Source organism: Lucilia sericata, unplaced genomic scaffold (assembly GCF_015586225.1).
Source record: "Lucilia sericata isolate MDLA Ls3-8-SP2 unplaced genomic scaffold, ASM1558622v1 Contig000108F_arrow, whole genome shotgun sequence".
Lineage (NCBI taxonomy): Eukaryota > Metazoa > Arthropoda > Insecta > Diptera > Calliphoridae > Lucilia > Lucilia sericata.
The window spans coordinates 166,787-181,526 of record NW_023994140.1 but is presented as its reverse complement, the minus strand read 5'-3'; the positions used below and the strand labels follow the sequence as shown (position 1 = coordinate 181,526).

At 30.7% G+C, this 14,740-nt stretch overlaps 1 protein-coding gene across 5 annotated transcripts in view; it reads right to left on the bottom strand.

Annotated features, from left to right (window-relative positions):
• Positions 1-14,740, bottom strand: part of LOC119600226 (adenylate cyclase type 2) — a 127,881-nt gene that overhangs the window by 84,905 nt on the left and 28,236 nt on the right. For all 5 annotated transcript variants that reach the window (XM_037950321.1, XM_037950322.1, XM_037950323.1 and 2 more), the window contains exon 3: positions 5,199-5,687. In XM_037950321.1, the coding sequence (XP_037806249.1) occupies positions 5,199-5,334 (136 nt within the window). In that variant the 5' untranslated portion in view covers positions 5,335-5,687. The remainder of the gene's footprint in view (positions 1-5,198; positions 5,688-14,740) is intronic.

Genomic DNA, 14,740 nt, shown 5'->3' with positions numbered 1-14,740 from the left:
AGATGTGGTTTCTACTTGGAACATTCTTGGGTCTATAATGGAGAAAAGATAGCTAATTTGCTTCCCTTCCTGCTTATAATAATATTGTACAATGTATAAAATGTTTACTAACAAACTTAATAAAGATTTAAATAAAAAATATGAAACAATCTTTTTATAACAACAAACTAATGGTTGATAAAGTTTAATGAACGTAACAGATAAAGTAAGTAAAAGATAAATTTGAGAGCTTAAAGCTGAGTATTTTCTCTTTCCGTGCACCAAATTTGAATAAATTATCTTAAAAACTAACAAAGTTATAGAATAGTTAATAAAAAGCTCTTAAATGGAGCCAGAAAGTGGGCGGTAAACAAACTAGTTTCTTTAAAAGATCATAACTTCTAAACCGGTTGAGATATTTTAATGAAAGTGGTATCATTTGAAAGGAAATATATTAGGCTTTAAGATGCATGATGAATAAATTTCATATTCCACGCCTCTTTCCTATAAAAACAATTTAAAAGTTAGGCCTTTATAACATAAGTCTGAGTGGGCGTGGCAAAAAATTTGCAGTGTCGTTAAAAAGGAAATATTTTCCTCTCTTTGTATGTCAAATTTGAAAAAATTCTATTAATAATTGACAAAGTTATGGCAAATTTTCTAAAAACCATAAATTCCACCAAAAAAATTTATTTGATTTTTATTTTTCGCCAAAATTTTTCTTGATACCAGGCCAACAGAATCGTGTAGCAAGTAAATATCCCGCGAAGTATTTTCTTTGAAACGTTATAACTTCGAAACTAGTTAAGATATTTAAACAAAATTGGTGCCATTCAATAGGAATCAAATTCGGCTACAAGTTATTTGTGCAAACATTTCTAAATGCCACGCCCACATATGTTTAATTTGTGTTTAAATAGTTTATACTGTTATATTTCAGTACGTGGTGGTCACAGTTGTAAAATTTATATGCCATTTTAATGCAAATATTATACCCTTTCTAATATTCAAATTTGATGTCAATATCTTTAAAACCTACAAAGTTATTGGTATTTAGTAAAAAAATCAAAAAGCCAACAAAAAAGTGGGCGGTAAACAAACTACATTCTTAAAGACGCTATAACTTCTAAACCAATTAAGCAATTTTAATGAAATTTACTGCAAGTGATAGATAATATATTTGGCTACAAGATACTGATTAAAAAAAATTTAAATGCCACGCCCACTTTTGTTTTATTTATGATTAAAAGTTTATGCCTTAATATCTTAAGGTGTGGAAGGCGTGGCATTAAAATTTGTATACCAATGTAAAGCTGAATATTTCCTCTTGCTATAGACCAAATTTCAAGACATTAGCTTTAAAAACTGACAAAGTTATTGAGTAGTTAATAAAGATATCAAAAAGCCTTTCAGAAAGTGGGCGGCAAAACACTAGTTTCTTTAGGTTGCTATAACTTCTCAACTAGTTGAGCTATTTGAATGAAATTTATGTCATAAGATAGGAAATATATTTAGCTTTATGATACATAATGAAAAAAATTTAAAATGCCATGCCCACTTCCAATGAAATATAATTTGAAGATTTATCCCTTATTACTTTAGAAAAAGTGGGTGTTATCGAAAAGCCTTGTGGAAAGTGGGCGTTAAAAACCCTAGTTTCTTAAATTTTCCATAACTTCTAAACTATTTGGTCTATGGTACATTATTCAACTTTCAATTCTTTTAAACCTCTGCCTTTAACAATTCATTCGAATTTTTCTTTCGTTTCATGAGTTTTTTTGTTTTTCGCGTAATCATTTTGTTCGTTAAATGGCCATGACTTTGAGTAACTTGTTGCATGCTGACATCAAATATAAATAAATTGTAACAATAGCAACAACAACGAGAACACTAAAAACAAATGTAGCAACAGCAGCAGCAACAACATTTAAAAAAGGGGATGAATTGTTGAACTTGTTGGTGGAAGATGACGTAACACCACTGGCCACTTAAAACAACAAAATATTAAGCAACAACATGCTGTGTGTATGTGGTTTTTATTGTTGTTGTTGGTGTTCTTGCTACTTTTTATGTCATAAAAATTATTTGGTATTTTTTGTTGAAATGCTATTTTTAAAATAACTACATTAATGGCAAATGAAACAGTATGAGATGGAATTAATGGAGAAAATTTAGATTGGACTAATGAATAGAACATAAAATGTACGATAATGGACAAACTAGACCAAAGGCTATAAAATTATAATGTATACCATAGGCTAGACTAGACTATAGATTAAACTACAGACTCAACTGTAGACTAGACAACAGACTAAACTATAGACTAGACTATAAACTAGTTAATAGACTATAGAGTAGACTAAAGTCTAGACTATAGACTAGACTATAGATCAAACTATAGACTAGATTATACGCTAGACTCTAGGCTAGACTATAGACAATACTATAAACTTGACTATAAACTAGAATATAAACTAGACTATAGACTAGACTATAGACTAGACTATAGACTAGACTATAAACTAGACTATAAACTAGCCTAGACTATAGAATAGACCACAGGCTAGATTATACGCTAGACTATAGACTAAAATATAGACTAGAAAGTAGACTAGACAGTAGACTAGAATATGGTTGGTTAACGTGGTAGTTCACTGCGCGCGAACAGTCAAGTAGAGTCAAAGAGACTCCGTTTTGACCTAGACTATAGACTAGACTGTAGACTAGACTAAAGACTAGACTATAGACTAGACTATAGACTAGACTATAGACTAGACTATAGACTAGACTATAGAATAGACTATAGACTAGACTATACACTAGACTACAGACTAGACTATAGACTAGACTAGACTATAGACTAGAATATAGACTAGACTATGGACTAGACTATAGACTGACCATAGACTTGACTATACCCTAGACTCTAGACTAGACTATAGACAATACTATAAACTAGACTATAAACTAGATTACAGACTAGACTAGGCTTTAGACTAGACTATTGACTATACTATAGATTAGACTACAGACTAGATTATAGACTAGACTATAGATAGACTAGACTATAGAATAGACTATAGACTAGACTATAGACTAGACTATAGACTAGACTATAGACTAGACTATAGACTAGACTATAGACTAGACTATAGACTAGACTATAGACTAGACTATAGACTAGACTATAGACTAGACTATAGACTAGACTATAGACTAGACTATAGACTAGACTATAGACTAGATTAGATTAGACTATAGGCTATAGGCTAGACTAGACTATAAACTAGACTATAGACTAGACTATAGACTAGACTATAGACTAGACTATAGACTAGACTATAGACTATAGACTAGACTATAGACTAGACTATAGACTAGACTATAGACTAGACTATAGACTATAGACTAGACTATAGACTAGACTATAGACTAGATTATAAACTAGACTATAGACCAGACTATACACTAGACTATAGACTAGATTATAGATTGGACTATAGACTGGACTATAGACTGGACTATAGACAGGACTATAGACTAGAATATAAACTAGACTATACTATATACTAAACCAAAGACCAGACCAAAGAATAGACTAAAGACTGGACTAAAGACTAGACTAGACTAGACTATAGACTAGACTATAGACTAGACTATAGACTAGACTATAGACTAGACTATAGACTACTATAGACTAGACTATAGACTAGACTATAGGCTAGACTATAGACTAGACTATAGCTATAGACTAGACTATAGACTAGACTATAGACTAGACTATAGACTAGACTATAGACTAGACTATAGACTAGACTATAGACTAGACTATAGACTAGACTATATAGACTAGACTATAGACTAGACTATAGACTAGACTATAGACTAGACTATAGACTAGACTATAGACTAGACTATAGACTAGACTATAGACTAGACTATAGACTAGACTATAGGCTAGACTATAGACTAGACTATAGACTAGACTATAGGCTAGACTAGACTATAGACTAGATTATAGACTAGACTATAGACTAGACTATAGACTAGACTATAGACTAGACTATAGACTAGACTATAGACTAGACTATAGACTAGACTATAGACTAGACTATAGACTAGACTATAGAGTAGACTATAGACTAGACTATAGACTAGACTATAGACTAGATTAGACTATAGGCTAGACAAGACTATATACTAGACTATAGACTAGACTATAGCTAGACTAGACTGGACTATAGACTAGACTATAGACTAGACTATAGACTAGACTATAGACTAGACTAAAGACTAGACTATAGACTAGACTATAGACTAGACTATAGACTAGACTATAGACTAGACTATAGACTAGACTATAGACTAGACTATAGACTAGACTATAGACTAGACTATAGACTAGACTATAGACTAGACTATAGACTAGACTATAGACTAGACTATAGACTAGATTATAGACTAGATTATAAACTAGACTATAGACCAGACTACACACTAGACTATAGACTAGATTATACTATAGACTAGATTATAGATTGGACTATAGACTGGACTATAGACTAGACTATAGACTAGAATATAAACTAGACTATACTATATACTAAACCAAAGACCAGACTAAAGACCAGACCAAAGAATAGACTAAAGACTGGACTAAAGTCTAGACTATAGACTAGACTATAGGCTAGACTATATATTAGCCTGTAGACTAGACTATAGATTACACGATAGACTAGTCTATAGACCTGACTATAAAACAGAGTATTGGCAATACTATAGACTAGACTGTTCTACAGACTATAGACCGCAATTTATACCAGATTGTGGACCAAACTGTTGACCAGATTGTAGATTCTGGACCAGGCTATAAATTAGACTATAGATCCAAATATTGAGCAGACTATAGTTATAGTCTATATATATATAGGCTATTAGCTACTCTAAACACTGGAAAATAGGTTAGGTTTAATGGCTAAAGAAGTCTAGTCTATAGTTGCCTGTTGCCTTTATTTATAAACAAGTTTTTTGATCTTTTGAATCACTTCAATTTTACAGCTTAATAAATTTAACTCTCATTGTTGTTGCTTTGTAAAAAAAATATTTAAAATTCCCTTTTACTTATTTAATTTTAACATAAATGCAATTATTTCTATTTTATTTAATCTCTAGTTTTAAATCTCTTAAGAATTATTCTATAACCATAAAAACAAACTTACCCGTTGTGCCATTTTCTCGACCATTAGCATCCGCATTATCATTTCCGTTTTCCGCTACCAAGGCCGTTGTTAGACCGGCTGTTGGTTTTCCCTTGCCATTCTCAGTTTTAACTATTTCAACATGATATTTCACCATTTTGTTTTAGTGTGTATTGTGTTTATGGGTAGAATTGTGAACTCAAAAGAGTTACAATTAGTTAGGAGTGTAAGAGGGAGAGATAAAGGAAAGGATGAGTTTGAACTTGTTTTTTGGGGGATTTTTTTTATTTGTTTTGTTTACAATTTGTTTTTGCTTTATGCCGTATGGGTTACATGTTGTGTTTGTTGTTATTGTTTTATGAGGGAAGGTGGGGGGAAAGGGATTTGTTTTGTTTATTATTAAGTGTGCTTATGCGTTTGTTTTTATTATAGTTGTTGTTTTTCTCTGGGTGCTGCGGTAGGTTAAAGTAGGTTTGCCAACTGTTAATTAGAGGTTATGACAACATTAAACTGTAAAGAGAATTAAACAAAAAAAAACTAAATTATGAAAAGAGTTTAACAAGAAAATATAATTAAATTTAATGAAAATTAAGTTAAATACAACAGTTTATAAATAAAAAATATAATTTTTAACATGTTGTTAAAACAAACCTAGAATTTGTTTCTAGAGGCAGTTAGCTATCTTTCTCTTTGTTGTTACCCAAATTGTTGTTTGGTTTTAATCATAATTTTATCTTTTTTTCTAGTGTCTGTTTTCGCTGGTGTCCCAACAACTAAGATAATTTTATTAAAATGTGTGAAATTTATAACATTTTTATTTGTTTATCTCTTTTACTTTAAATAAATTAAAATAAATTTTAAACATTATTTTTTTTTTGGCTCAACCACAACACAGCTATAATTTCCAAAGATTAAAACTACAAATAGATAACCGAGTTTACTGGCAATTTATGGCAAATATAAAAATTGCTTTATGTTGCTTCATGCATTTGAAAGTAGTAAAAATATGCGATAAAAATGGGAATTATTTTGTAATGCATTTGCATTTATGACACATTATAACAAAATAGCAACAAACAATAGACTAAACTATGGTCTTGAGTATAGACCAGACTATAGACTAGACAATAGACTAGACTATAGACTAGACTATAGACTAGACTATAGACTAGACTATAGACTAGACTATAGACTAGACTATAGACTAGACTATAGACTAGACTATAGACTAGACTATAGACTAGACTATAGACTAGACTATAGACTTGACTATAGACTAGACTATAGACTAGACTATAGACTTGACTATAGACTAGACTATAGACTAGACTATAGACTTGACTATAGACTAGACTATAGACTAGACTATAGACTAGGCTATAAACTAGACTACAGACCAGACTATAGACTAGACTATAGACTAGACTAGACTAGACTATAGACTAGACTATAGACTAGACTATAGACTAGACTATAGACTAGACTATAGACTAGACTATAGACTAGACTATACTAGACTATAGACTAGACTATAGACTAGACTATAGACTAGACTATAGACTAGACTATAGACTAGACTATAGACTAGACTATAGACTAGACTATAGACTAGACTATAGACTAGACTATAGACTAGACTATAGACTAGACTATAGACTAGACTATAGACTAGACTATAGACTAGACTATAGACTAGACTATAGACTAGACTATAGACTAGACTATAGACTAGACTATAGACTAGACTATAGACTAGACTATAGACTAGACTATAGACTAGACTATTGACTAGACTATAGACTAGACTATAGACTAGACTATAAACTAGACTATAGAACAGACTATAGACTAGACTATAGAATAGACTAGACTATAGACTAGACTATAGACTAGACTATTGACTAGACTATAGACTAGACTATAGACTAGACTATAGACTAGACTATAGACTAGACTATAGACTAGACTATAGTATAGACTAGACTATAGACTAGACTATAGACTAGACTATGGACTAGACTACAGACTAGACTATAGACTAGACTATAGACTAGACTATAGACTAGACTATAGACTAGACTATAGACTAGACTATAGACTAGACTATAGACTAGACTATAGACTAGACTATAGACTAGACTATAGACTAGACTATAGACTAGACTATAGACTAGACTATAGACTAGACTATAGACTAGACTATAGACTAGACTATAGACTAGACTATAGACTAGACTATAGACTAGACTATAGACTAGACTATAGACTAGACTATAGACTAGACTATAGACTAGACTATAGACTAGACTATAGACTAGACTATAGACTAGACTATAGACTAGACTATAGACTAGACTATAGACTAGACTATAGACTAGACTATAGACTAGACTATAGACTAGACTATAGACTAGACTATAGACTAGACTATAGACTAGACTATAGACTAGACTATAGACTAGGCTATAGACTAGACTATAGACTAGACTATAGACTAGACTATAGACTAGACTATAGACTAGACTATAGACTAGACTATAGACTAGACTATAGACTAGACTATAGACTAGACTATAGACTAGACTATAGACTAGACTATAGACTAGACTATAGACTAGACTATAGACTAGACTATAGACTAGACTATAGACTAGACTATAGACTAGACTATAGATAGACTAGACTAGACTATAGACTAGACTATAGACTAGACTATAGACTAGACTATAGACTAGACTATAGACTAGACTATAGACTAGACTATAGACTAGACTATAGACTAGACTATAGACTAGACTATAGACTAGACTATGACTAGACTATATACTAGACTATAGACTAGACTATAGACTAGACTAGACTAGACTATAGACTAACTATAGACTAGACTATAGACTAGACTATAGACTAGACTATAGACTAGACTATAGACTAGACTATAGACTAGACTATAGACTAGACTATAGACTAGACTATAGACAGACTATAGACTAGACTATAGACTAGACTATAGACTAGACTATAGACTAGACTATAGACTAGACTATAGACTAGACTATAGACTAGACTATAGACTAGACTATAGACTAGACTATAGACTAGACTATAGACTAGACTATAGACTAGACTATAGACTAGACTATAGACTAGACTATAGACTAGACTATAGACTAGTCTATAGTCTAGACTATAGACTAGACTATAGACTAGACTATAGACTAGACTGTCTAAACTAGAGCAACTTTTTCTATAGAAAAGTTGTCTAGACTAGAGCAACTTTTTCTATAGAAAAGTTGTCTAGACTAGAGCAACTTTTCTATAGAAAAGTTGTCTAGACTAGAGCAACTTTTTCTATAGAAAAGTTGTCTAGACTAGAGCAACTTTTTCTATAGAAAGTTGTCTAGACTAGAGCAACTTTTTCTATAGAAAAGTTGTCTAGACTAGAGCAACTTTTTCTATAGAAAAGTTGTCTAGACTAGAGAAACTTTTTCTATAGAAAAGTTGTCTAGACTAGAGAAACTTTTTCTATAGAAAAGTTGTCTAGACTAGAGCAACTTTTTCTATAGAAAAGTTGTCTAGACTAGAGCAACTTTTTCTATAGAAAAGTTGTCTAGACTAGAGCAACTTTTTCTATAGAAAAGTTGTCTAGACTAGAGCAACTTTTTCTATAGAAAAGTTGTCTAGACTAGAGCAACTTTTTCTATAGAAAAGTTGTCTAGACTAGAGCAACTTTTTCTATAGAAAAGTTGTCTAGTACAGAGCAACTTTTTCTATAGGAAAGTTGTTTAGACTAAAGCAACTTTTTCTATAGAAAAGTTGTCTATACTAAAGCAACCTCTTCTATAGTAAAGTTTTCTAGACTAGAGCAACTTTTTCTATAGAGAGATTGAATAGTTAACTAAAACGTGTCTCTATTAATAATAAAAACAATTTATTGTTTTTTTTTTTCAAAGTCTGTGTAATATTACTAAAAATCAATCAGAATTTAATTAGATGTTATTGTTGAGAAGTTATTAACAGTTTAATTATATTTTATAGGAATGTGAACACATGCTCATTATAAGCAGAATTTAATTAATTAAATGCTATTAATAAATAAGTTTATAAATCAACAATTAACAAAATAAATTTAAGAGATTTTAAAGCTTAAATTATACAACGTTTAAAATATTTGTTTAATAAAAACATTTCTTTTAAATTTTTAACAAAATATATAAACAAAACCCACGTTGCCATCTAGTTTTTAGTTGATTTATAATAGAAAATATTGCACATAACGACACTTTAACTATAAAATTCATTTTAACAAACTATTTTAACTAAAGTTTGTTTACATTATTTAAATTCTTGGAATTTCTTTATAACAAAAATCAATTCTTCAAACTGTTTACAAAACTAGCGACTAAACAAAACGTTTGCAGTTCATGCATGAACATGTTTTGTTAAGTTTTATTTGTGAACTTAACGTTCGCCAGAAATACAACACGTGCTGCCTTTTGGAAAATAAACAAATTATATGACTTTTGTTGTTATTTTTTTGTTATTTAAATACTGTTGCCTTTGTTAGTGTTTAGCAAAACAACAAAACTTAAAAACTGTATTAAAATGTTGTAAACAATCAACATTTTGTTGCTTTTTTTATTTGTTTACTTTTTTTTTTGCAAAATGCAGTTCAAAAGAAAAAAGCTGTACTGAGAAGGGGTATAAAGAAAAAAGCTATAAAACTAAAATAAATTTTTATTACAAAATAATATTTGTATATGAAAGTTGAAAGAAAGCACAAAAAACAACAAATTTACATTTCATAAATAAATCAAAATAAATTAAAAATTTTTAAGTGAAAAAGATAGATGAGCAAAAGTTTTGTTAGGATTTGAAAGAATATATAGATGGCAAAGTGTTGACAGGGAAATATAAACAAATCTGAAATAAGATTAATTGCTTTAAAGCAAATGTTTTATAGAAAAAGTTGCCTTCAATTAGAGTCTAGAGAACTTTTCTATAGAAAAAGTTGCTCTGGTCTAGAGAAATTTTCTATAGAAAAAGTTGCTCTAGTCTAGAGAACTTTTCTATAGAAAAAGTTACTCTATTTTAGACAACTTTTGTATAGAAATGTTGCTCTTGTCTAGGCAACTTTTCTACAGAAAAAGTTACTCCAGTCTAGACAACCTTTCTATAGAAAAAAGTTGCTCTAGTCTAGACACCTTTTCTACAGAAAAAGTTGCTCTAGTCTAGGAACCTTTTGTATAGAAAAAGTTAGTCTAGTCTAGACAACTATTATATATATAGCCTAGTCTAAAGTTCAGCCTATAGTTTAGTCTATAGAGTAGTCTATAATGTAGTCTACAGTGTATTTCATAGTCTAGTCTAAAGTCTAGTCTATTCTATAATCATTCTATAGTGTAGTCTATAGTGTAGTGTATAGTGTAGCCTATAGTGTAGCCTAGTCTAGTCTATAGTCAGTATAGTCTAGTCTATAGTCTAGTCTATAGTCTAGTCTATAGTCTAGTCTATAGTCTAGTCTATAGTCTAGTCTATAGTCTAGTCTATAGTCTAGTCTATAGTCTAGTCTATAGTCTAGTCTAGTCTATAGTCTAGTCTATAGTCTAGTCTATAGTCTAGTCTAGTCAGTCTATAATCTAGTCTATAGTCTAGTCTATAGTCTAGTCTATAGTCTAGTCTATAGTCTAGTCTATAGTCTAGTCTATAGTCTAGTCTATAGTCTAGTCTATAGTCTAGTCTATAGTCTAGTCTATAGTCTAGTCTATAGTCTAGTCTATAGTCTAGTCTATAGTCCTAGTCTATAGTCTAGTCTATAGTCTAGTCTATAGTCTAGTCTATAGTCTAGTCTATAGTCTAGTCTATAGTCTAGTCTATAGTCTAGTCCTATAGTCTAGTCTATAGTCTAGTCTATAGTCTAGTCTATAGTCCTAGTCCTATAGTCTAGTCTATAGTCTAGTCTATAGTCTAGTCTATAGTCTAGTCTATAGTCTAGTCTATAGTTAGTCTATGGTCTAGTCTATAGTCTAGTCTATAGTCTAGTCTATAGTCTAGTCTATAGTCCAGTCTATGTCCAGTCTATAGTCTAGTCTATAGTCTAGTATATAGTCTGGTCTATAGTCTAGTTTATAGTCTAGTCTATAGTCTGGTCCTATAGTCTAGTTTATAGTCTAGTCTATAGTCTAGTCTATAGTCTAGTCTATAGTCCTAGTCTATAGTCTAGTCTAGTCTAGTCTAGTCTAGTCTAGTCTATAGTCTAGTCTAGTCCTAGTCTGTCTATATCTAGTCTAGTCTAGTCTATAGTCTAGTCTATAGTCTAGTCTATAGTCTAGTCTATAGTCTAGTCTATAGTCTAGTCTATAGTCTAGTCTATAGTCTAGTCTATAGTCTAGTCTATAGTCTAGTCTATAGTTTAGGTCTAGGTCTAGTCTATAGTCTAGTCTATAGTCTAGTCTATAGTCTAGTCTATAGTCTAGTCTATAGTCTAGTCTAATAGTCTAGTCTATAGTCTAGTCTATAGTCTAGTCTATAGTCTAGTCTATAGTCTAGTCTATAGTCTAGTCTATAGTCTAGTCTATAGTCTAGTCTAGTCTAGTCTAGTCTAGTCTAGTCTAGTCTAGTCTAGTCTAGTCTAGTCTAGTCTATGTCTAGTCTAGTCTAGTCTATAGTCTAGTCTATAGTCTAGTCTATAGTCTAGTCTATAGTCTAGTCTATTCTAGTCTAGTCTAGTCTAGTCTAGTCTATAGTCTAGTCTATAGTCTAGTCTATAGTTTAGTCTATGGTCTAGTCTATAGTCTAGTCTATAGTCTAGTCTATAGTCTAGTCTATAGTCTAGTCTATAGTCTAGTCTATAGTCTAGTCTATAGTCTAGTCTATAGTCTAGTCTATAGTCTAGTCTATAGTCTAGTCTATAGTCTAGTCCTATAGTCTAGTCTATAGTCTAGTCTATAGTCTAGTCTATAGTCTAGTCTATAGTCCAGTCTATAGTCCTAGTCTATAGTCTAGTCTATAGTCTGGTCTATAGTCTAGTTTATAGTCTAGTCTATAGTCTGGTCTATAGTCTAGTTTATAGTCTAGTTATATAGTCTAGTCTATAGTCTAGTCTATAGTTCGTCTAGTCTAGTCTAGTCTAGTCTAGTCTAGTCTAGTCTATAGTCTAGTCTAGTCTAGTCTAGTCATAGTCTAGTCTAGTCTAGTCTATAGTCTAGTCTATAGTCTAGTCTATAGTCTAGTCTATAGTCTAGTATAGTCTAGTCTATAGTCTAGTCTATAGTCTAGTCTATAGTCTAGTATAGTCTAGTCTATAGTTAGTCTAGTCTATAGTCTAGTCTATAGTCTAGTCTATAGTCTAGTCTATAGTCTAGTCTATAGTCTAGTCTATAGTCTAGTCTAGTCTAGTCTATAGTCTAGTCTATAGTCTAGTCTATAGTCTAGTCTATAGTCTAGTCTATAGTCTAGTCTATAGTCTAGTCTATAGTCTAGTCTAGTCTAGTCTATAGTCTAGTCTATAGTCTAGTCTATAGTCTAGTCTATAGTCTAGTCTAGTCTAGTCTATAGTCTAGTCTACTAGTCTATAGTCTAGTCTATAGTCTAGTCTATAGTCTAGTCTATAGTCTAGTCTATAGTCTAGTCTATAGTCTAGTCTATAGTCCTAGTCTATAGTCTAGTCTATAGTCTAGTCTATAGTCTAGTCTATAGTCTAGTCTATAGTCTAGTCTATAGTCTAGTCTATAGTCTAGTCTATAGTCTAGTCTATAGTCTAGTCTATAGTCTAGTCTATAGTCTAGTCTATAGTCTAGTCTATAGTCTAGTCTATAGTCTAGTCTATAGTCTAGTCTATAGTCTAGTCTATAGTCTAGTCTATAGTCTAGTCTATAGTCTAGTCTATAGTCTAGTCTATAGTCAGTCTATAGTCTAGTCTATAGTCTAGTCTATAGTCTAGTCTATAGTCTAGTCTATAGTCTAGTCTATAGTCTAGTCTATAGTCTAGTCTATAGTCTAGTCTATAGTCTAGTCTATAGTCTAGTCTATAGTCTAGTCTATAGTCGAGTCTATAGTCTAGTCTATAGTCTAGTCTATAGTCTAGTCTATAGTCTAGTCTATAGTCTAGTCTATAGTCTAGTCTATAGTCTAGTCTAGTCTATAGTTTAGTCTATGGTCTAGTCTATAGTCTAGTCTATAGTCTAGTCTATAGTCTAGTCTATAGTCCCAGTCTATAGTTAGTGCTATAGTCTAGTCTATAGTCTAGTCTATGTCTAGTCTATAGTCTAGTCTTATAGTCTAGTCTATAGTCTAGTCTATAGTCTAGTCTTAGTCTAGTCTATAGCCTAGTCTATAGCCTAGTCTATAGCCTAGTCTACAGCCTTAGTCTAGAGTTTAGTCTATAGTCTCGTCTAATGTCCCCTCAATTGTCTAACTTGTAATCTAAAGTCTTCCTTTGTGTTTCCTTTAATTACTTTTTAAGTGTTGCTAACGTCCCCCCAAATAAGTGTTCAGTTAATTTTCTTTATTAATTAAAGACTTTAAAGTCTATTTGATTTTTAAATATTAATACCTCCTATTTAGTAAATTTGCTATAATTATAGTACAAATAATAAAGGGGGTGTTGTTCGACTATAGACAGTTTTTGCAAAAATTAAATGGTCTGGGCGTTGCTAACGTTTCCTTAAGATTTATTAAAGTTAATTATTAAAAAAACTAATAACATTTATTAAAATAATAAATACATCAATGTAATTATAAAATTATATTTTTTTCAATATTTTTTATTTCACTTCAGTTGATGCTTAATATTGTTTTGATAAATAATTAATGACTAATTTTAATATCTTTTAAATTGGTGTGTTTGTTTATGTTTTTTTGTCTCATTAAACAATAATTTAAGGGAGAAAAAGTATAAAAAACAAATGAATAATGAATAGATTTATAAAAAAAATAAATAATAAAGATTTTATCTAAATGTTGATTTAAACTAGACAAACAAGTAGGAATTGTAAAGAATTTTTTTGTACAATTAATAACAACAAATTTTTAAACAAAGCAAATTTTAGAATATTTTTAAGACAAAGAAATTTTTACAAAAAAGTGAAATTTCAAGTAAAATTTGATTTATAGTTATCACATGTAAATATTTCTCTCACTTCTCTTGTAAACTACAATCAACAACCGTTAGTTTTTTTGCTTTATTGTCTAACTCCTACACTTGCTTCCTTCCCTTCTCCTTCCGCCTATTCACCATCACATTGGATCAACATAAATAACGATTTAATACAAACACAAAACGAACAACAAAATCTCTCTGCCTGTAAATAATCATCACAACAACAAAAAAATTTCTAACAATAACAACAAAATGAATAAATGTAAATTAATGATAATTGCAGTAAAATGCCATAACAATAATAACAACAATAACAAAAGCAACAAAAAATCTTAGATTGTTGTATTTATGAGGAAAAAAAAACACAATTCTATACAAAATATATAGTCAATGTTAGAAAAAAAAGAAGAAATTCCACAATAAATTTACAACAACACAAAACCATGAGAAGCAAAAACTATAA